The sequence below is a fragment of the Eleutherodactylus coqui genome, chromosome 2 (assembly GCF_035609145.1).
Source record: "Eleutherodactylus coqui strain aEleCoq1 chromosome 2, aEleCoq1.hap1, whole genome shotgun sequence".
NCBI classification, from domain to species: Eukaryota; Metazoa; Chordata; class Amphibia; order Anura; family Eleutherodactylidae; genus Eleutherodactylus; species Eleutherodactylus coqui.
In genome coordinates this window covers 116184343-116208003 of record NC_089838.1, presented here as the reverse complement: position 1 = coordinate 116208003, position 23661 = coordinate 116184343, and the positions used below count along the sequence as shown (strand labels likewise).

The 23661-nt window shown below is 44.1% G+C and overlaps 1 protein-coding gene across 1 annotated transcript in view; it reads right to left on the bottom strand.

Annotated features, from left to right (window-relative positions):
* Positions 1-3770, bottom strand: part of DRAM1 (DNA damage regulated autophagy modulator 1) — a 47985-nt gene extending 44215 nt beyond the window's left edge. Inside the window, exons 1-2 of the mRNA XM_066589852.1 lie at positions 3679-3770; positions 3369-3545 (exon numbers count right to left, since the gene is read on the bottom strand). Coding sequence (XP_066445949.1) covers positions 3369-3545; positions 3679-3749 — 248 coding nt within the window. The 5' untranslated portion in view covers positions 3750-3770. The remainder of the gene's footprint in view (positions 1-3368; positions 3546-3678) is intronic.
* Positions 3771-23661: the final 19891 nt, after the last annotated feature.

The window sequence follows — 23661 nt, the reverse complement described above, 5'->3', positions numbered from 1 at the left end:
GCTCGCGGGGGAAAAGATCACAGCATGCCGCGTTTTTGTGCAGGTGGCTTCCATTGAAGTCAATGGAAGTAGTCCGTCCTGTGGCCATTCTGCAATCATTGCAGAATGGTCGCGGGAGCCACGTCATCTGGCTGCCACATCCACAGCACAGAAGAGAAAACGCCAAAGAGGTACACTATTTTTTCTGGCCAGCGTAAAAACGGACGGCCAGAATGCACACCGTATGTGCCATTTTGGCCGGCTATATTTATGCAGCAGGAATACGCTCGTGTGAAAAAGCCCTAACAGGCACTTCACTCATACACCCTGCAGCTCCGGTCCGGCGATGGTGCGGAGTCTGTAACCGCTGACCTCTTCCCTGCTGTGTCTGTGTGTGCTGTCCTGTACGTTGCATGGATGCCGAGGGGAGAGGCCAGCGGTTACAGGCTCAGCAGCAGCTGGGTGAGTGGAATGCCTGTAGGAATGCTGGACGACCAGGAGCCAATTACTACTGGGGCTACTATGGGGGTCACTATTACTACTGGGGTCGCTGTTACTACTGGGGCCAAAATTACTACTGGTACTACTGTGGCGGTCACTGTTACTACTGGGGCCACTGAGGGTCACTGTTACCACTGGGGCAACTAAAGGGGTCACTATAAGGGGTCACTATCATTACTGAGACCACAATGGGGCACCCTATCCCCACTGGGGCTACTATGGAGGGGTCACTCTTATTATTGGAGCCACTCTGATTACTGCAGTTGCTTACTTCTAGGATCACTCTTATTACTGGGGCTACTATAGAGGTCACTATTATTACTGGGGTCACTATTATTACTGGGGCCACTATGCGGGTCACTCTTATTACTGGAGTTACTTACTACTGGGGCCACTATCATGACTAGGGTCACTATGAGGGTCACTGTTACTACTGTGGCCACTATGGGGTTACTATCACTACTGGGGCCACTATGTGGGTCCATATCACCAATGGGGTCACTTACTACTGGGGCCACTATGGGAACCCTATTACTACTGGGATCACTATTACTACTGCGGCCACTATGAGAATCACTTTTGTAATTGTAAGACTTTACTGTCTTAAAATTACAATCAGCCCTTTGAGGGCACCCATAAGGCTAATGTAGCCCTCGGTAAAAATAAGTTTGATGCCCCTGATCTAGTATATAGGGTGCCAAGAGTGAATAATGGCAGCTGAACAGTACCCCATGAACTCACAGGGGAAATTTCAGGACACTTCAATCCTGATGGAGACACTTAAATGCCACAGTCAGAATTGACAGTGGCATTTTAGGGAGTAACAGCCAAAACTGTAGTTATCTCTGATTGTGGTTGTTGAGGGTAGGTCCCAGCTATCAAAGATAGCCCATAACCACTGTGTATAGAGCGGCTTTGGCTCCCAAGTCAGCTCCATAGAATGACACACGATGTGTGGCGTACATGTACAGCACATGTTGGGTAGGGGTGAAAACTTCCATCACCAAACTTACTAGATACAGTACTATTACCAAACTTACTACACAAATATAATACTGGAACTGATTGTAAAACCTAGATACAGTAGCAGAGCCAAACTTACTATCAGAAACGTTAGCAAAACTAAGTTACATATACTTATATACATATACAAGCTTCGTTCACATCAGTGCTTGAGGTTCCCTTTGGAGCCTCCATCATCAACTTCATTACAATGCAAGATGAAATAGTGCTGTATCCTGTAAAATGCTGGACAGGCAGACGAAGACAGAACAAACACCATTATAATCAATGGGATCCGTTTGACGCCATTTGGGTTCATCATAAGACAGATCCATTCAGCAAGTGGATTCTGTTTTCTACTTAATTTAGCAAGAAAACATAACCCACAACACTAATGGGAACAAGCCCTTACAGTAGCAGGACCAAGCTTTCCACAGATATTCTAGTCTGTGATGTCTCCGTCCCTCTCCAACTCTCTATCTTCATCTGCTGTCTTGTGTTGGGCGAGAGAGCAGTGAGGCTTTCCTCAATGACATAGAAGAAAGGCCCCTGCTGGCTCTCGGTTGAGACAAGAACTTTGCAAGGGGGTTGCTGGTGGGCTTATTCATCATCCTTCATTATAGCTTCATTGATGCCCCTTTGGAAGTCACTATGCGCCACTTGCTGATTGGAACTGTTGTGCAGCGTGCTGCTCTGGTGGCCCTCTTCCCTACCTGATGTCACATTAGTCTGCCTGTGTGTAGCGAGTGGTGGCCACTTCTGAGATAAGAAGGACTGTGGAGATGGACGTAGGACACTGGATATGATGGGGTCATGCAATGGCGAATTGTTAATAGGGACACTTTGGGCTGCCTTGGGCCATGGGCGATCATCCAAACCATTCTCTTATAATCAGCTACTATAGAGGGTTACTATGCAGATGTCATGGGAATGAAGGTCCAGCATGTTGGATTTCAAGATGCTGAGCCTTTGTTGCTCTGGTAGATAAATTACTACTAGATGCTATTTGCGGTGGCTTATCCCCATTCACTGAAATAATCACACACTAAGGCCTCTTTCACACAGGCAACAGTGATATAGCCACAAGATAATTGCAGCAATATTGCAGCTGTGCTCTGTGTGATACAGCTGCATTTTCCCGCTACAAAGCAACCCGTGGTGCTACAAAGTCACGCGGCTTTGTAGTGCTCTTTTCCTGGGATTTTCGGGGATGGTGGGGCTCATAAAATAAGCCCTACCCTGAAAAGCTAGCTGAAAGACAACGATGAGCGAATCGCTAACGAAAACTGCACGATGGCCGAGTGTTTAGACACAATGATTATTGCTCAAAAGACTGCTTTTGAGCAAATTTTGAGCGATAACCGTTGTGTCTAAATGGCACTATAGACAACACTATCAGACATTACCATTCAACTGTGGTGAGCAAACATATACATTGTGTCAATATCCAAAAACTCTCACTTTTTATCATGTCAGACAGTCCATCGTGAAATGTTATTGCTCTCCGTGAAAGAAACTAAATAATAGTCTTGCAGATATGAGTCAATGGTTGAATAATACTGTCTGAAGAGATATGACAACATGGAAGGAAATGACAAAATAGCACAGATTTCATTTGTAATTTCTCGCACAAGCAGAAGGCAGTCAGAGTAGGTTCAATGAAACCAAAGTAATACTCTGTACAGCAAAAATAGTGTGGTAGAGTGATGTTAAAGGCTTGTATATATAGGCATCATCTCTATAATCTAATTTATACAAGAGTATTTCCCAGCACATAGATCTCTTATACTCAATATACATAATACATTTCCAGACAGAAACATCCTATATATACCACAATAGGTTTCTTTTCATAGAAAGCCCTTATAGATTCAGTAACGTCTTACCTTATATAAGGTACAAAAGGCACCACATGTCCCTCAAGCACTGCAAAGATGTAAGAGCCAATAAAGGCTGCAGACGACCAGATGACCAAGACACATGGCAGCAGAGCCACACGGTCCATGCACCAAACAAACATGAGGTCTTCTTCTTCACAGCTAGTAAGCGGCAGCCTCTGAACTCTAGAAGGAAGTGTAGATTTCCTCTATGTAAAAGAATCAGTGTAAAGTACAAATGTATACCAGACACAGTATGAAATTTATTCCTTAAATGTACAAATCCCCTTTCCCGTGATTTCTGTGAAGTTTCAGTTACCTTATTGCTGCTGCCCCCTCCCATGTACTTCCCTTTTCTTCAGCATTTTCCGTGTAACTTAGAGTTAACATTCATGTAGCGTTTCAGTAGTTCTGAAACTAACATTGCACAAGTCACGCCTCTTCCAGTAATAATCTCGCTCTTCCTATGCAAACACACTGATGCTGTTAGAACGGTCTGCAATGTTGCAAACAATAAAAACATACCGCTCTACAAAAACTTTTAGTTAACAACAGAAAAGCCCTTTTGGTGAGTTCATTTATTATGTGAACCCAGTCGTGACTAAATGATATTGGTTCTTGTTGTGCAGACTCTTTATATGGACACAAATTGGCAGAATTTAGAAAATCTTCTACTGAATTATTATATGTGGAATTTTGGAAATATGGAAATCTGTAAACATATCCATAAAATGCAATAGGACTTTCATTGGTCACTAGAGTTAGATCTTCATACATGGCACTCTCCAACTATTAAAGTTTATGAAAGATAAGGAAACAGCCAAGTGCAGCTCGGGATGCACTAGGCACATTCCTTTATGCCACCCAGTTATATGCTGTTCAGTAGTATTTCCTTTGAAGAATTGAGGCTAGCTCATAATACATTTGGTGTAACCATTATTACTGTGTTCCCCCCAAATAAGACACTCTCCTATATTAATTTTTGCCCCAAAAGAGGCACAGTGTCTTATTTTCAGGGGAGGGCTTATACTCACCTGGTCCGCAGCGTCCCAATGCTTCGTGCTGCTGGTCTCCGGCGGCAATGCAGTGGTCTGCAGTGTCCTCCGCGCTGAGATATTCTCTTCTTTCCTGGCGACGGAGCTTTGAATACCCCGCCTCCAGCAAAGCAAGCGCTGTGATTGAGTCGAGTGCCAGCCAATCAGTGCCGGTGCTCGATGAACTAATTACAGTTTGAGATGAACTATTCAGTTATGTCATTCACCGGGGACCATCGCGAAGGACTCAGATGCAGCACTCATGTACTTTAGCTACGGCTTATTTTGGGGGGAGGCCCTAATTTTCAAGCCACCCCCCCCCCCCAAAACCAGGGTAGGTCTTACTTTTGGGGTAGGGCTTACTTTGGGGGGGCGGTAGTCTGCTGATGTCACTTGTATTTTTCTAGCATATGATCACTACTTTGTAGTGGATTTTACATGATAAATGTTCTCATTAGTGCCACATGCTATTCTTGAAACTTCTGCTTGACAACATTTAAAGTAAACTTGTCATCAGATTTTACTAATGCAAGCCAAACCATCCCTACAATACTGATAGTCCTCTGTTCTCTACTCTCATTTTAGTTTGCCAGTTGATAAAAGCATACCGTAATAATCCTCTGACGTGGATGACACAGTAAGCATCATCCGCATAGCACTGCCAAGTCTTGCACATGCCCTGTGAAGTTATTAACCAGTGCATGTGCAGATCAGCAATAAGATTAGGTCCACAAATGGGACAGATAATCTGCGCCTGTGTAAAGAGAAATTGAAAGAAAGAATAACACAACTGTGCCTTTTCTTTGGGGGGAGTAATTTTTTGGCATTCACTGTACAATAAAAATGACAATGACATACAGTCATACCTCTACTTTCGTCGCCTTCTTCTTTCTCCAGTTTTAAGCTTTGCTAATTCTTCACCGCAGGATTTTGCCTCTAATTTCGTCCCCTGCTTGCAGTTTCGCCGCCCATTCATTTCAATGCGCGACGCAGGGCCAAAACCGCTTGTGTGAACAGCCCCATTTAAATGAATGGGAGTGTTGTACAGTGTTTAGCACTGCACTGAAAAAGCAGTGCTAAACGCTGTTCAAAAATGTGGCTTGGTGTTTTTTTTTTTGGAATGTCTAGAACAAATTAATTGGATTTACATTGATTCCTATAGAAATAATTGCCTCTAGTTTAATTGGTTCCAAGTTGAGCTGATTGCTCTTAGACAGATTACCAATGAAACTAGTGGTTTGACTGTATTAGTTTTATCCTGTGGCTTAATAGGATAATAGGGATATCAAATTTAAATATTTTATTATATTTTACTACTTTTACAAAATTAAAAAATACTTTAAATATTTGCTTTTTGTTGCTGCATTCTGACACCCACAAATTTTTTATTTTTCTGTCGATGGAGTGGAGTCCATCATGGCACCCCCCCCCCCCACTCCCAAAAGACCCCATACTCATCTCCAGATCTGCCACGCGAGTCCAGCATGACGCGCCAGCGCACATGGGCAGTACAGCGCATGACGCGGCCGGCGGGGGGGACATATTCACGCTATACTTCTGCTATGCTACAGCAGAAGTATAGCGTGACGGCCGGCTTCCATTGACTACAATGGAAGCCAGTCGCGCGTATTCCCGCGGAAAATAGGACATGCCGCAGGTAATTTCACGCTGCAAAATTCCGTGAATTCAGCGTGAACATTCAGCTATTAGTTTCAATAGAACCGGTGGAAATCCAGCCGTGGGCATTAGCCCTTACAGCATTACATTCATGAGTAAAGTCATGATGCAGCAAAATTGAACAAAACAATCATAAACCCACTGGGGGAGTAGATGAAATGCTTGATGTTAAACTGGATTGTCCTGGAAGGAACCCCGCTCTGGCTGTTGGGTGGTGATAGTGCGAATAGTGATACCAGGACGACCAAGTCTTTTCATACAACACTTCACGCTCCATAAGGAGAGCTGCCAACTTCTTATTGACCATGGCCAAGATAATTTTGTCTTCACAAAGTCAATACTAACTGAGGTTTTTCTCCAAGACTGTGTCTATTTGGGGATGCAAGCTGCAGTTTTTATTGGTATGTTTTAGTGGTGTATATGACTTTATTATTTTTCATTTCATTTTTTTTGGAGTGAAAGGTGACCAAAAAAATAAGGAATTCTGAGAAAGCATGTTTTTATTTTACAGTCTTTGCAGTGTAGGATAAATAAATGTTTTTTTATGAGTTTAGACTTTTGCAAACACAGCAATACAAATTATCTTTATTTTTAATGCTTACATTTTTTTCATGTAAAAATGGGGAAATGGTTGTCGTGAACATTCCATCTTTTTACACTTTTAGAACATTTTATTAAACTTTTCTTTACAGTTATTTTAGACCCCAACTTTGACTTGAGCATGCAATCTTTTGAGTGCTTGTACAATACACTGCAATACTTCTGCATTGCAGTATACTGTCCTTACACTGTGATCCTCTTACACCCTGGCACAGGCAGCGTGTAATAGGAATATTATCATGACAGTCCTGGAGGCCTTCATGTACCCTCCCACTGCCATAGCAGCTGTTTGGCACCCTGTTATTGTGTTGGGGGGGGGGAGGAATCAGAGGATACTGAGAGCCCCCTCACTGTGTCTAGTCACTTAGATACTGCAGTCAGCATACTTGGCTGCTTAAAACCGCTAGGATTGAAGATATATTTGAAATATAGGCCATTGTAGCGTGCTATCTTCGCTTAGTTTTTAGTATATACTGTCAAAATATAGAAAAATGAAGAATAAGTAATACCAACAGCTGAGAAATTCCTGAATATTGTTCTGCTTTCTATTATTTTAGTAAGCAGTTATTTCAGCATGCAATAAGCTGGACATTTTGTAGCTCATGCAATTAAATTACTCTTTAAAAAAAGTTATTTAGTGATATATGCTCTGGTCCCATATCAATGTACAACCAGGCAGATTTGCCATTCCATGACACTGTTGGATCTGTTGCGGTGTTTAAATTGGTGGTTACCCAGCTTTCCCAAGAATAGATATAACTAAGAGACAGTTAAAAAGAATTTGTAACGAATCCAACAACTAAGTCAAGGGGAGTGTCGATAGCTATCCACAGAGCAGTACCTCATGAGATCCTGGATACGGTGACTGATCTGGAGGGGCGCTTTGTCTTCATAAAAGGTCGGAATGTCGGGCAAACTTCTCACTCTTGTGGCGTGGTACCATCCCAATCAGAGTCCTGTGCAAGTAAGTAGAACTTTTCTTAGCAGGCTGGCGGACTTTGCGGAGGCTGTAGTGGTACTGGGGGGCAACTTTAATTTCCCTTTGGACCCTGAAAAAGACAGTACTTCAGGGTGGGTGACAGTCTCAGCCACGCAACTTCGCATGTTTCACAAGGCCCTTAGACAGCTGCAACAAGTGGACATCTGTCCCTGATGCTGCTCCTTTCCCGCCTCTCTCTGGTCCACACTGGACCTCTGGCTCTCTCAGCCAACTTCTCTCTGTTGAGTGTGCCAGGAACAGACTTTTATTGCTTCCTGCCACACCCAGCAGGTGTTAATCCTTTCAGACAGGCTCAACAAAAGCAGTAATCTGTACACTGAGGCCCTCTACAGGCCACTCTTGCTACTGCCTTGCCACAGTCTCTAGAGACAATGTTCCGCCGGTCAGGCACTTTAAACAGTCAGAACAAGCTGTTGAATACTAGAGAAAAGCTGAGACACATTCTTGACCAAAATTATTTGCGTTTTCGCTATTGTTTGAAGCACTATTCCTATGAGCATGCCAATAAATGTAGACACTCCCTGGTGCGTTACCTCCGCAGTAGGGCAAATATCACATATGTTCTCCACATATTGGGCAGTACTTACATATTGGACAGTACAGGCCACAAGAGACATGACCCTAAAGAGATCACGGAGGCATTCCATGACTACTACCACAGACTCTACAATATAAGAGGTCAACTGGCTGATATGACACCTGACAGCCGGGAAAACAAGATTGACAAATTACATAATGGGGTTGGCCCTTCAGAGTATTCTGGGAGCGAATAGTGAAGCCTTAGAGATGGATGTTACTGCGGAGGAGATCAGCGAGGCCATTAAGGCTTCGCTGTCAGGGCAAGCCCTTGGCCCGGACGGGTTCACCTCATGTTTTTTCAAGCAGTTCCATGAAATCCTTACCCCTGTATTGAAAGATACATTCAATCAAATTTCGCCCTTGGCCCCATTACCTTTACAGTCACTTATGGCCCACATTATGGTACTCTCGAAGCCAGGCAAAGATCCGGGGCTATGCCCCAGCTATCATCCTATCTCGCTCATTAATCTGGATATCAAGCTGTTCTCCAAAATTCTAGAGGACAGGCTGACTCCCATTCTGCCGGCCCATATACATAACGATCAAGTGGAATTCGTAAAAGACAGGGAAGCCAGAGACAATACTAATAAGACCCTCCTGTTGATTAGTCAAGTCAAGCAGCTGTCGCAAAGTTTTGTCTCCTCTCAGTGGACGCGGAGTAGGCCTTCAATCGTGTTAGCTGGGACTTTCTACATTCCTCTCTGACGCGCTTGGGGCCCAAGTTTTTGAATTAGATTTTTGCATTTTACTGGAATCCGTCGGCACGGCTTCGTGTGAATGGCCTCCTGTTCGACCTGGTACCTATTAGGAACGAGACGAGAGAGTCCCGCTCATTGTCCCCCCTTGTCAACGCCATTGCTGTGGAGCATTTTCCTGTGGCACTGCGAAATTATCTCGATGTACGTGGCTTGCAGATTGGGACTCAGACTTGTAAGGCTGCCCTATATGCAGATGACCTTTTAATGTTCATCTCCCAGCCACACATTTCATTCCCAGCGATTCTTCAGGATTTCTCTAAATTTGGGCGCCGAAGTAATTTCAGAGTAATCCTCCATAAATCCGAAGCCATGAATGTCTTCCTCCAGGCTGGTGAGGTGGCACACCTAGCTGGCCAATTTGATTTTAATTGCGCAAGATTTGTGTGTTGCACGCTGCAGGAATCTCGCACAAATATGAACCCCATTCTTTTAAATGAAGTCATATACTTAAGCATTTTTGAATTGCCGCATGTCCTATATTTGCATGTTCCTCAAAACGGATCGCCCATTGTTTTCAGTGGGACAGGAAAACATATCACACGGTATGTGAGGTACACAGATGTGCGATGCAAGGTTTCCCATTGAAAACAATGGGAAACACTTGCTGCGTCGGAGGATCTCAACTTTTCTGAAGGGATGGAAGGCGTTTTTGACAGGAAAACACCTCGCATCCCCTGTGTAAAAAGTACGCCGGATAGCGCAATATCAGCTGGGTTTTATGGCCCGATATTGCGCTTGCCTGTGTGTAGGAAGCCTTAGTCTACATTCACATGAGCGTGAATCTCGCTCAAGTTTTGTCTGTTGCGAGATGCACAAAACTTGTGTGAATATGAACTCCATTCTTTTGAATGAAGTCATACACGTGAGTGATGTTTTCTTTCACAGCGATGCTGCGAGGTAAAAAAAAAAAAAAAGCTGCACGTCCTCTTTTTTTCGCGTCCCTCAGAACTCATCACCCATTGTTTTTAATGGGACAGTCAAACACATTACATGCCGTGCGATGTGCATGCAAGTGTGATGTGAGGTATCCCATTGAAATCAATGAGGAACACACACGTGAAACAAGCACCAGAGGATCGGAATTTCTCTGAAGTAATGCAAGGCATTTTTGTATGTGTAAAAAGTGTGCTGACAAGCACAATATCGGGCCGAGTTTCTCGTCCCGATATCACGCTCGCCCGTCTGAATGTAGCTTTTGCCCTTCTATGCAAGCACTACATGTTTATAACGTTTTAGTGTGATGGGAGTTACACATAAGGCAATGTTCACATAAAAGTCTTGGAATTGTTGGCAGAAGTTCTGTAAACAGAAGTGATTACTGTAAGCAAATCAGCATTTCTGTAATGTCAGTAAAAAAAATGTAACACACTCTTTGCTAAAAAAAAATTCAGGCGCCTTGAAGGAGTTGTCTTTTTCCTGCAAAACTCGATTAGAGTTGTGGAGTGATTAGATGAACAGTCTTGACACCTAAAGTCCTAAAAGTAGTCCACCCTTGGCCTATAAAAAGTCTCTCAGAGTCTAGGCTTTAAAGCTGCTCGGCCGCTCGCTTTTCCGTTGCGGCCGGCACTCCCATAGAGGAGAGCGCGGCCGCGACGAAAGTAAATAATAAACAGACATGCTGCATCTTTTGAAACCGCGGCGGCCACAGCCGCGGTTTCAGCCGGTCTTACCGCAGCAGATTAGCCGTCCCATGTGGACGAGATTTCTGAGAAATCTCGTCCACATGGCTGGCTAATCCCGAGATTAGCGGCCGCGGGCGGATTTGCCGCGGCGAAATTCTGCGTGGCAAAACCGCGGCAAATCCACCCTGTGTGAACCCAGCCTACTTGTGTGTAGTGACCTCTTTTCCGCTTGTGTAGAGCTTGTTGACCACTGGACAACACAATCAAAGGGATTTTGTCCAGTTAACAGAGTTTGAGAAATAGGAAATGTGAGAAGCTGGATAGTTGTATTGAGGAATTGCCACCACATGGGCCGTTCTGATCAGACTGTTAGATGTTGGAACCGGGCTCAGGACGCCCTCGACAGACCACCAGTATAGAGGATCATCCAGTAATCTAACAAGCACAAACAGCTCCAACTGTATCGTTGTCTGCCATCCAGTGACAGGTGGCACCATCATTATAGAACCCTGTCTCTGTCTGAACCATTCTATCGCGTCTATGGAGGAATAAACTCAGATTTGTATTTCCGTACGCCTGGAATGCTGTCACTTTCCCTGTATTTTATAGACTGTGTATAGGAGTCTGGGGCTCAGACTCCCATCTGTGACTTGCATAAGGAGATCTAAAAGATCCGACATCTGATTGACAAATCCTGAAGTGTGCTGCAGATTAATTGCGTTTTATTTCTGTCTGAACCATTTCCAGGTTCTTGGCTGAAGGACATTTAGTCTTATAGCCCCCATTACGTGTACTGCCTTTGAAACCCACTCTCCGTTTGCAGTGGTGTCGTGAATGATGAATTTGGACTGCTGCGGAGTAGAATAGGGTTGTCTTCAGTGGCCAATCCAGGATTAGTTTGGACATTGATGACGGCTGTATTCGTTTCTGGAGACCTAGGGGTGAGCGCCTCAATCCTGCCCTTGCTGTGGAGCTTTTCCAGCAGGATAATGCTTGGCCGCGCGCAACAAGGATTTCACAGGAATGCCAGATTTATCACCAATAAATCATGTATAGGACCATCTGGGACGCCAACTTCAACAGCCTACTAGTTTGCATGATCTAGAGGTTCAGTTACAGCAAATGTGGACTGATATGCTGCAGGATACCATACGAAACCTGTATACCTCCATACCCCGTATCACATCTTGTATCCAAGCTAGAGGCGGTTCAACAGGGTACTAAAACCTCCCTTCAAGTGTTCAGTTTTCAGCAATAAATGATCATTTTGCTCTGATATTGTAATCACTTACTTATATGAACTTTACAATCACACAGAAAGTTTGATTCCGACAACTTCTTCTAGGAGCTTTATTTGTGTTGACAATGTATGTATGCATAAAATATTGTGCGGGTGGTTATTTTAACTGGACACGCCATAGTTTATTCTCATTTCCTGATTCATTTTAATCTGAGTGCTGAGATTTAGAAATACAGGGTTACAAAAATTCCAAGCAGATGTTTTAGTGACATACCATTTCCTGCCGTGGAAGATTTACAGAACACATCACAATATTTAAAACATAACTGTGGTACTGATTGTGAAATAAGGACTGACTAGGAATCCACGTGATATAATTACAATGTGCTACCGTAGTAACATCAGACTCATTTTTCGCAGTCAGTAAAACAAAAAAAAATTAATAAGGCGCGCTACACATCTAAGGGCAGAAATTAAGAAACAACGGCACCTCCAGAGAAGGAAAACCACTTACTCTTTGCAGATGGTAGTGATCTACCACTCTATAATTTTAGATGACATTTTGACCTCCTTCCTTTGCCTGCTGGCTGCAATTCGTCTTGAAGCTCCTCAATCAAGGTTCTGTAAGCAAACAATAACCAACAAAAAACGATTTAGGGTGCCTGCACACGAGCATAGGATTGCGTTACCAAACGCACAGAAACGTCACTCACACGCCGCCGGCTCCGGTCTGCGCATGCGCCGGCTGCCCGGCAAGCCGGCACATCAAACAGCCAGGGCCGCGGGTGCGGGTGAGTATGCGCTGCTCTCTGCAGGTGCTCGGGTTGGGTCCCGCGGCGAGAATCCTCACCGCCGGATCCGACCTGCCCGTCTGCAGGCGGCCTTAGAAGAGCAAACTGAATCACAGCAGTATGTTGTAAAACGATGGTATTTACTTATCTCTACTGTGATAGACATGATGATTAGTCAGTATAAAATGTCTATTGATTTGTACTAAACTAGATGTGTTACGCAGCTGTAGTGACTTTAACTCTTAGAGGCAAATGACTGCATAATTTCATTATAGTAATTGCCGGACAATGGCATGGTGAAAAGATATGTGTTTTGTGACTTCAGCCTAATGTGGAACTCTGCTGCATAAGGAAAGAGTCAAATCACAGTGTTATATGTTATTGCTTGTGTTCATCTTGAGTGTTTTCCCAGTCCTTCCCCATCCCCCCACACAGAATCTTCTTCAACAAAGAGATACAAACATGTGCTCAAAACTGAAAGTACGTAAGACAAAGACTTGCTTATACATTGGACTTGAGAGAAGGTGGGCAGGAAGGAGGGGGGATTCTATATGATCCGACAAATGAGAATTCTATATGTTACTGATGTAATCTGTTGCACGCCCATTAAAGGGCAGGTGTTATGCTTTACAATAAAAGGGGCTGTCTGGGTGTTTCTGCCCAGAGAGCCATTTTGGATATGAGACTGATAGCTTGTGTCTGATCTGGTCGATGATGTGTGCACACTATACAATTTGGAAGCTACAAAATACCCCGAAACCTGCTGGAGAAAACCAATGTCCAGCTCAGTGGCGTCCCTGGGTGGGCCCGAGTAGAGATTTTGATTTCTTTCATTCTGGAAAAATACAGAGATCGGCAGATAGCACGCAGAACTCAGGGGCCCGAAAATCTACAGAACACGGTAACATTGCTTTACGTAAAATCTACCGATGTGAGCTGATTTCTAACTGCTAATCTGCCTGTTTCTGATCTAGAGTGATAAATCAATGAAAGGCAGGTAATATAGTTCTTTCTACTCGGAAAAGACCACCGTTTTAACCTGCCTAAGGGGTATTTTGTATGCTGTGTGATATTATGTCTGTGACGGTTAAAAATTGTGTATACAAGACCAAGAGATAAATTCTGTGAGGGTTAATGTGTCAGAAGGGCGGACTTGGCTGTTTAAGTCTGAGGGAGCACGCCAGAGACACTTACTCCTAGGCAACTAGTGTGAGGTTAGGAAAATTTATGATACGCATATTTACATGAATGATTGAGCGTGTTATGTTCTCATATGTGGAAAGGTATATACGCGGAGAATTATAGCCGTGGTGTGACGGCTGAAACTTCCAGAAACTCTTGGTCATTGAAAATAATAAGTCTTTGTGTGTTTCAGACGTTTAATTTAAAGAATGTGCAGTGTTTATTATTGGGGGAGGGTTACTGATAAGAGAGTGGACTGAAGTTAAGCCACTGAAAGCATTTCCCAATTAACCCTTCTGTTCCCTTTGTCTTGTGTTTTATAGAATTAATGTGCATTGTGATTTACGAGGGATATAATAAGCAGGCAGAATAGAATACGGGATCAGTGCAGGATGTTTTGGAATATGCAAAACATGTAGAAACGTTTTACAAAGAAAAGGATCAGGAAAAGTTGCAGAAAGAAATGTCAGGTTATGGACAGATAAGCAGAAAGAAGGGTGTTTTTAGATTGCTAGGAGGAGGTATAATGTAGGAAAGCGATTCAAGATGAGAAAGTATAGTGGGAGATGTGTATTGCTTATGAACAATGTAATGCTTTTGTGTTGACTACAGCCCCTCCCTGTAATGGCGGCCGCACTTGCAATGTTTAAAACCCCACATAGTGTGACTTTGCAGCAAATGTGGTGAGCCCTGCCCCCACCCTGAAGTTACTTTCCCCCATGTGCTCACTTTCAGGGTGTGTGATGTTACTTCCGGCCATTCCAATCCGGGATAGGACTAAGCCCCGCCCCTTCCTCCTCTAGCAGCCATCTAGCCTAACCAGGGAGATTTGTAGCCCCGCCCCTTTCTGCCTCTGGCGGCCATTTTGCTGCACTTGGGAGGCCTACATTCCCCAATGCCACTGTATCCAGTGCTAACCTAATGATTGTCTGAAGTAAGGTTTTGTTTGACCGGACTTTGTTACACTCCAAGATGTGGCCACTTTGGATGTGTGATAAGTTCAGGGAAACAAACCTTTGTGAAGATGCAGCTTGGGACATAGTAGATGACTAAGCTGGTTTATAGTGCATGGAAGATTGGAGTTGATGCATGGGGGACAGAGGCCAGGAATACATGACAGGGGATGCTCTCTCATATTCCCAGGGGCTCTGTTTTCCACTGCCTGCTTCTCCAATGGATGTTCAGACAGATGATGTTACGGAAGGCTCCTACAGATGGAATAATTTCCCTATAGTCACCCAGCAAACTTTTTCACACAATTTGATGAAGTAATTTTACTTTTTATGTGAGAAAGAGGGACTAAATTGCCCAGAGTAGGATGTTAATTCATCCGTATTTTTTTAGTTTTTTTCCTTAAGTCTTTGTATATTCTAGTGTCAGTCTACACTGAAGCTATAATTATATTCCGACAGGAGAGTGAAAGTTAAACGCTGGACGTTCCCTGAAATACTATTACACTGGGTGACATAAAATTTTACTTGTGTTGCGCCCCCTTGTGTTAAAAAAGGCTAACTGCGACCTGACGGAAAAAAAAAAAATTTAAGGAGATTTTCGCTCAGACTTCACTGCATACAATGTCACCTTGACCTACAAAGTGCTTGTTTTTGTGCCTCTTGGTTTCCTTTTTCAACGTTGTACTAGTTTGAACCGATTACTCTTTTTTTTTAATTGAGTATTCTGGTTCAAAAGGGGGGAGGCATAGGTGATCTGGGTCATAGATGATCTAGGTGTTGTAGATCAGCTATTGGGTTTAAAATAAATAAATAAATAAATGATTTTGTGCTACAAGATTCCGAGCCATGTGAAATAGAACATCAGCACGATTATTTAGTACTAATATAGTAAGAAACTGCAGGTATGCAAACAGTTACCGGAACCTCTGTTGATAATGCATATGTTGAGCTTTTTGCAGATGGTACCAGGGTGAGGATTGATGACTCCACATCGGATATGCAGTGGTCACACAACAAGATGTCCTAGAAGCAGAAGCTCTGCCTCCGCATGTCTCAGCACAAGAAGCGGAACTGAAGGCCCTCACTGAGGCGAGTAGAGTGGCGAGAGGTAAGACGGCAACCATTTACACTGACTCCTGGTATGCATCTGGCATAGCTCATGATTACGGCCCAATATGGAAGGCCAGACAGTTTTTACCTTAGCAGGACAACCAATTGAGAATGGTGCAGCGGTGCAGAGTCTCATAGAAGGCCCTACTTCTACCTGACAAAGTTGAGAGTTCGCACCGATTCCTACCCTGGAGAAGCGAGAGACGGCACCCTCGCCAACAGCACAGAAAAGGCAGCGGCCCTCAAGCCGTGGAAGAAAGAAGAAAGATACTGACAGCATGAGTCAGTGGTAAAAACTTTGGACATTGACAAAATTTGGACTTTGATATGCTAAAGACTTTTACAGTTACAAGCCAGCAAGGAAGGAAAGGATAAATGGACTAATATGGGAGCAGCAGAAACAGGACAGCGTGTGGTGAACAGTCAACAGCACTTGCCCACCACAGTTCCTGTATCCCATGATGGCCCAGCTGATGGACGGAAAGACCCACCTAGTAAAGCAGCAATGACGTCGACACTTGAAAGAGGATGGGCAACTTCTGGGTTCTCTGTACCTGCTGCATCATTTGTCCAGTTTAGCATGATCTATGCCATAGGTGAGTCAGGGCAGAAGTAAATTTGCCACATCACACTTGCCGGGACCACTCTACCCATTTCAGGGATTGCAAATTGACTACGTTCAGCTCCCACTTGTTGGAAGTATGAATACGTGAGTGTTGTTGTTGATGTCTTTGCAGGTTGGAGGCCGACCCTGTTACCAAGGCAAACAAGTAGGTAAACGCAAAGAAGCTCATGAACGAGGTAAATTGTGAATATGGGGTACCAGAAGTGATTCAGAGTCAGACAGAGGTATAAACTTCGCAGGTGAATGTAACATATCATGTCTGCTCTGGGTGTATCCGAGGCCTTTTACATACTCTACCATTTTTAGAGTAGTGGAAAGGTGGAGAGACGTAGTGGCACGCTAAAAAGTAAGATACTTAAAAATGACGCCACTTTGGAAAGACTGTCATCCAATAGCCCTATTCAGTGTTAGATATGAACCCAGGGGGGATCATGCATTATCTCCCTACGAGATTGTTTGGGCTAGCCCCAAGGCTAGGTTGCTACTATCCTCAGTAGTTACAATTACAATCTGATGTGTTGACTAAGTATGTGATTTCCGTTGTTAAAGAACTAATCAAAGCCTATGCACAGGTGTTCTCTTCCAGACTCAGAGGCAGACACTGGGACACATATCTTGCAGCCTGGAGATTGGGTGTGCGTCAAGAAGTTCCTCAGAAAGCACCCTCTTGAGCCCCCATTTGATGGCCCCTACCAGGTGCTTCTGACTACTGCCACAGCTGTGAAACTAGCCAAAAGACTTACATGGATCCATGCTTCATACTGTAAGAAAGCTTCAGATCCGGGAGACCAGTCTTAGTTGTGCCAAGGACATGACTCTGGTTAGGGCTAGTGAGAGAGGAGGGTGGCAACTGGAATCCTTAGTCGGAAGAATATGAGGGTATGGTTACCTTCTGGTATAACTCGTCCAATGCTCAAGTAGCCGCATATTCCTTCGACTACTGTACTGTGGTCCCGTGTCTAGGCGCAAGATCCCACCGCAGGCCAGATTTAGCTCAGTCCAGCTGGTTATATGACTTACATACCCGGGGAATACAATATGTTTGCGCCACTGATAACGTCTGGGGAGAAGACTGCCGTTATTGAGGATTAGTGGGATGTAACACAGGAATAGACTGGTCCTATAAACCGCGAAGTGCCTTAAATAAGAAAGATAAGAGCGGGAAATCCCTAATTAGTCGTATAACCCTCCTTGAGAATAATAAGGACAGCAGGTATTGGAAGGCTGAACTTAGTATGTTGCTTGGTTTTAATGCGGTTGTTACACTAACCATGGGAGATCCAAGCCCGGGGGACGGTGGGACTTACAGTCTGGGGACATACCGGTACGGGAGGACAGATCCCTTAGGGAAGTTTAAAATAAGGGGTATGGTAGATGCACCCGAATAGAAGCCTTCACTTAGTCCCTTGCCCATAATTAACCCCCTCCGCTGTGAGATAAAGACCTTGACGAACATGATGATCATAGCCGACCCTACCTTTGAGGACACCTTGACAATAGCGACTGGCTACTCTGACCAGAATCTCTGGTTGGAGTTGATGAGGTACAATGCTAACAGGAGCAACAAGTCTAACTGTTGCGTGTGCGGTAGTGCCCAACTACACTCGGGGATGGTCCCCCTAAATCTCCCGGTAGATGCTGAAGAGTGGTTTATTAGTCTCTTCACGAACATTTCCGCTAATTACACTGTCCGTGAGAAGTGGAAGAAGGAATACTCCATAACTACTGAAGTGTTTTGCACCGGAGAGAGTATTACTGACTACCCTGGAAACTGCATCTGCCAGGCAAATAGGCAGGGTGGAGGGAGATTTTTGGGGAACTCACTAACGGGTATTGCTCCTCCTACGGTACGATAGGAGGGGAATGGATGCAGAATCAGGTCCAGTCCTTAGGAGACGTTTACTGGCTTTGTGGAGACATGAGGTAGAGGACCCGCCTGGAGGGTAATTGGACAGGGGAGTGTGCCTTAGTAAAGCCCTTATGCTCCTCCACAACCTGTCAGACAGCATTGAGGATAATGAGGTTACCCCCAATAGTTAATTTATCTCGATCCAACTCCGTCTGTGTTTTGTGGTTATCCTGTCATGTTGGTCTATCCTTGTTTTCCGCATAGGTACGGCGGTTCCTTCCAGTTTTGTCACTAGGTAGTGTAGGGTCAGTGCAGGCGGCCTGGACGTGTCCACCATCCGGACTATCTCCAGGAGGGACATTGGTGTGGGTGAAGATTAGGGAGTCCCACGCCGTGCGTACCTGTGCACACTACTAGTATTGTAACATTATACTAGAGCGAGAAGAGAGACCCCTGGTGGTAGTTTTGATCTACACGTGTACATTGACGTCATAGGATAGCCAAGGGGGGTACCTGACGAGTTTTAAAAATTAGAGACCAAATTAAAACTGGATTAGAGTCCATTTTCCTGATCATTATGGTAAATAAAATGTTGACTGGATTAATTATGTTTATTATAATTAGCAGCGGTTTATAAATTATACTAGAGACGCCTTATAGGGACTAGTCGACCAATAGGACCTACCTCGACTATGACTTTTCAAAATAGAATGGCCTTAGATATGATTTTGGCTAAAAAGGGGAGTGCCTGTAGGATAGGGGAGACTTGTTGTACCTACATCCCAGACGACACGTGACCCGCGGGTAAAGACGCAGTTGCCATTAAAGAAGCTGACCGCACTAACTAAAAAGAGCTTACCTTTGGGACCAGTACTCGCCATGGATGAGCGGGTGGTAAAGGATCCTGGCACAGACGGGCGTCGCTGTTGTATGTGAACTGATTATCTTTTTCGTTCTAGTCTGCTGTGTTATCCCCTGTGTCAGAGAGACCTGTGAAACTGATGCTGGAAAAACCGCTCCCACAATGAGTTTGCTGGATGCATCCCCAGAAAGAGTGGACAAGTCCTACACCCCCTTGAAGACCCTAAAACGAACCTTCAACGCGCTCCGATTATAGGCTCACACGCAGAGAACTGTGAAAATTTGACGGGAAGAGTTAGAGGATAGACATTTTAAGGGGGGATTGTGATAGACATGATGCTTAGTCAGTATAAAATGTCTATTGATTTGTACTAAACTAGATGTGTTACGCAGCTGTAGTGACTTTAACTCTTAGAGGCTAATGACTGCATAATTTCATTATAGTAATTGCCGGACAATGGCATGGTGAAAAGATATGTGTTTTGTGACTTCAGCCTAATGTGGAACTCTGCTGCATAAGGAAAGAGTCAAATCACAGTGTTATATGTTATTGCTTGTGTTCATCTTGAGTGTTTTCCCAGTCCTTCCCCATCCCCCCACACAGAATCTTCTTCAACAAAGAGATACAAACATGTGCTCAAAACTGAAAGTACGTAAGACAAAGACTTGCTTATACATTGGACTTGAGAGAAGGTGGGCAGGAAGGAGGGGGGATTCTATATGATCCGACAAATGAGAATTCTATATGTTACTGATGTAATCTGTTGCACGCCCATTAAAGGGCAGGTGTTATGCTTTACAATAAAAGGGGCTGTCTGGGTGTTTCTGCCCAGAGAGCCATTTTGGATATGAGACTGATAGCTTGTGTCTGATCTGGTCGATGATGTGTGCACACTATACAATTTGGAAGCTACAAAATACCCCGAAACCTGCTGGAGAAAACCAATGTCCAGCTCAGTGGCGTCCCTGGGTGGGCCCGAGTAGAGATTTTGATTTCTTTCATTCTGGAAAAATACAGAGATTGGCAGATAGCACGCAGAACTCAGGGGCCCGAAAATCTACAGAACACGGTAAGATTATGTAAAATCTACCGATCTGCCTGTTTCTGATCTAGAGTGATAAATCAATGAAAGGCAGGTAATATAGTTCTTTCTACTCGGAAAAGACCACCGTTTTAACCTGCCTAAGGGGTATTTTGTATGCTGTGTGATATGTCTGAAACGGTTAAAAATTGTGTATACAAGACCAAGAGATAAATTCTGTGAGGGTTAATGTGTCAGAAGGGCGGACTTGGCTGTTTAAGTCTGAGGGAGCACGCCAGAGACACTTACTCCTAGGCAACTAGTGTGAGGTTAGGAAAATTTGTGTCTGATCTGGTCGATGATGTGTGCACACTATACAATTTGGAAGCTACAAAATACCCCAAAACCTGCTGGAGAAAACCAATGTCCAGCTCACTACAAGGGGAGCTTTGCTCACGCTGCTCTGGTATCTCAGAGCACTTAAAGTAATCTCCTTTTCACACCATAAGTTTATTATGGAGCAGGCCACGAGTCTTGATATAGAGATCAATGGGAGCATACGCATCCAGCCTTCAGTTTTCAATCCAATGACACGATCTGCTCGCTGAATGCATGGTCTATGCGTGGACTTTCGGGGCTGACAAGAGGCAGGTAAGTATAAAAAGTATCTCCCTGCTCTCCTGAGAACCTGCCCTATGAGCACCATAAGTTAGTTTATGATGCTTATAGCCGGTGACAGGTTCCCTTTAAATTCTCATCTCAATTATACACTGAATGATCATTGCATTAGGTACACCTACTCACCTACTCAATAATAGGTTGGTCCACCTTTTTGGGTGATCATGGTTTTCACAAATCAGGGAACAGATTCCACAAGGTGGTGAATATCCTTCATACTCGACTAGATCTATGCCCACTACAGCAGCTCAGTCAGTTGGTACACATTTTGTGGATAAGTGGTAGCAGACCTCAGTCCTTTCTAACATATCCCAAACTTGTTCAACGGGGTTGTAGTCCAGTATGTTTGGGAGAAGGCAGTGTGGAGAATTAATTGTCATGTTCCTCCAATCATTTCCCAGTGAACCAAGCTCAATGACATGGAGCATTATCCTGTTGAAAGATGGTACTGTGGTTGGGGGAGACTTTCTGAAGATATGTGTGCAGACGGTCAGCTAACAGGCCCTTTAGGGTTCACCATTCCAGGATTGTGGTATGATGACCAATGGTCATAGGCCATGCCAGGAAAACTCTACCCAGACCATGACACTGCCCCACCGGTCTGTAGAATCCCAATGGTGCACCCATATGGTTTCATGCTGTTTAAGCTAGATGTGGACTCAGCCATCTGTATGGTTCAGCAAGATATTGGATACATTACTCTAGATGTCCTTCTGCCATGTGTCCAAGGTCCATTGACATCTTTCCTGGGTCCACATGAGGCACTGTTGGTGATGAAGCAGGGTCATCAGGTGGCACCCTTGTCGGTCTTCAGCTACTGAACCCCAGTCAACACAAAGTACACTGCACAGTCATTGCAGAAATTTGTCTAATTTCCTTGCTGTTGTACCACTGGGTTAGTTGGTCCACTGTAGTATGTCATTGCTAAGATATCAGATGTGCCACCTAATGCTCACCTCTAAGATCAACAACGCATGGTCTGCTACTCTTTAACCTTCTGTTGAATGCCTGTCCATGGTTCAACCAGTCTTGGTACACTTTAGATACCATGTTTGAGTATAAAAATGCCTTTAAATCTCATGTGCCTGATCAGCTTAGACTCTAGGAAGTTACTTTGTTTTTAATGAAAACTGTGTCTGCAATTGCCACTACACAGAGCTCAGAGCTATTTGCATCAACTCTCAACCCATTTATTGTGGCACTGACAGCGAGCACTCAATCAGCTGATCGGCTGGGGTCCCGAGCGGTGGACCCCAGCTGGTCAACTATTGATGACTGATCCTGAGTACAGGTGATTTTTAGTATTTGCCTGGAAAGCCCCTTTAAGTTCTGGTTACAATACATTTGTGGTGTATATATATATATATACAGTGGGGGAAAAAGTATTTAGTCAGATACCAATTGTACAAGTTCTCCGACTTAAAAAGATGAGAGAGGCTTGCAATTGACATCATAGGTAGACCTCAACTATGAGAGACAACATGAGAAAACACATCCAGAAAATCATATCGTCTGATTTTTAACGACTTTATTTGCAAATTATAGTGGAAAATAAGTATTTGGTCAATAACGAAAGGTAATCTCAATACTTTGTTATATATTCTTTATTGGCAATGACAGAGGTCAAACGTTTTCTGTAATTCCTCACAAGGTTGGCACACACTGTTGCTGGTATTGTGGCCCATTCCTCCATGCAGATCTCCTCAAGAGCAGTGATGTTTTGGGGCTGTCGCTGGGCAACACGGACTTTCAACTCCCTCCAAAGGTTTTCCATAGGGTTGAGATCTGGAGACTGGCTAGGCCACTCCAGGACCTTGAAATGCTTCTTACGAAGCCACTCCTTCGTTGCCCTGGCAGTGTGCTTGGGATCATTGTCATGCTGAAAGACCCAGCCACGTTTCATCTTCAGTGCCCTTGCTGATGGAAGGAGGTTTGCACTCAAGATCTCATGATACATGGCCCCATTCATTCTTTCATGTATACGGATCAGTCGTCCTGGTCCCTTTGCAGAAAAACAGCCCCAAAGCATGATGTTGCCACACCCATGCTTCACAGTAGGTATGGTGTTCTTTGGATGCAACTCAGCATTCTTTCTCCTCAAAACACGACGAGTTGTGTTTCTGCCAAACAGTTCTATTTGGTTTCATCTGATCATATGACATTCTCCCAATACTCTTCTGGATCATCCAAATGCTCTCTAGCAAACTTCAGTCGGCCCGGACATGTAGTGACTTAAGCAGGGGGACACGTCTGGCACTGCAGGATCTGAGTCCCTGGCGGCATAGTGTAGCTTTGAAACCGTAGTTTTGAAAGTGTAGTCCTCTATGCTTTTCAGAACAAAAAGCAAAATGAAAAGTATACTAATGTATACTGTCCTTAGCTATGCCAGAAAATGCCTGCCTTTTGGTTTATGTCCTGCCAGTTACAGGCTATAAGCACTTTTGGCATATACAATGGAAGCATTTCTTACAGTATATAGTGGTCGTCTAATGTAGACTTATCATTTGTTTTTAAGCTCACCAGACTCCCATATCATACAAGCAGGGCTTAAACACATGGACATACATTTCTCCCCTTATATGGCCGTGATAATCTTGGCTATATAAGGGGACAAAACAAAACCTCTGCTCTGAATAGGAGTTCAGTGGTTTCATTTTTACTGCCAAGTGTAGTTGCGCCTGCGGCAGTGTTTTTCACCCTTATCCAGTATATTATCAGTTC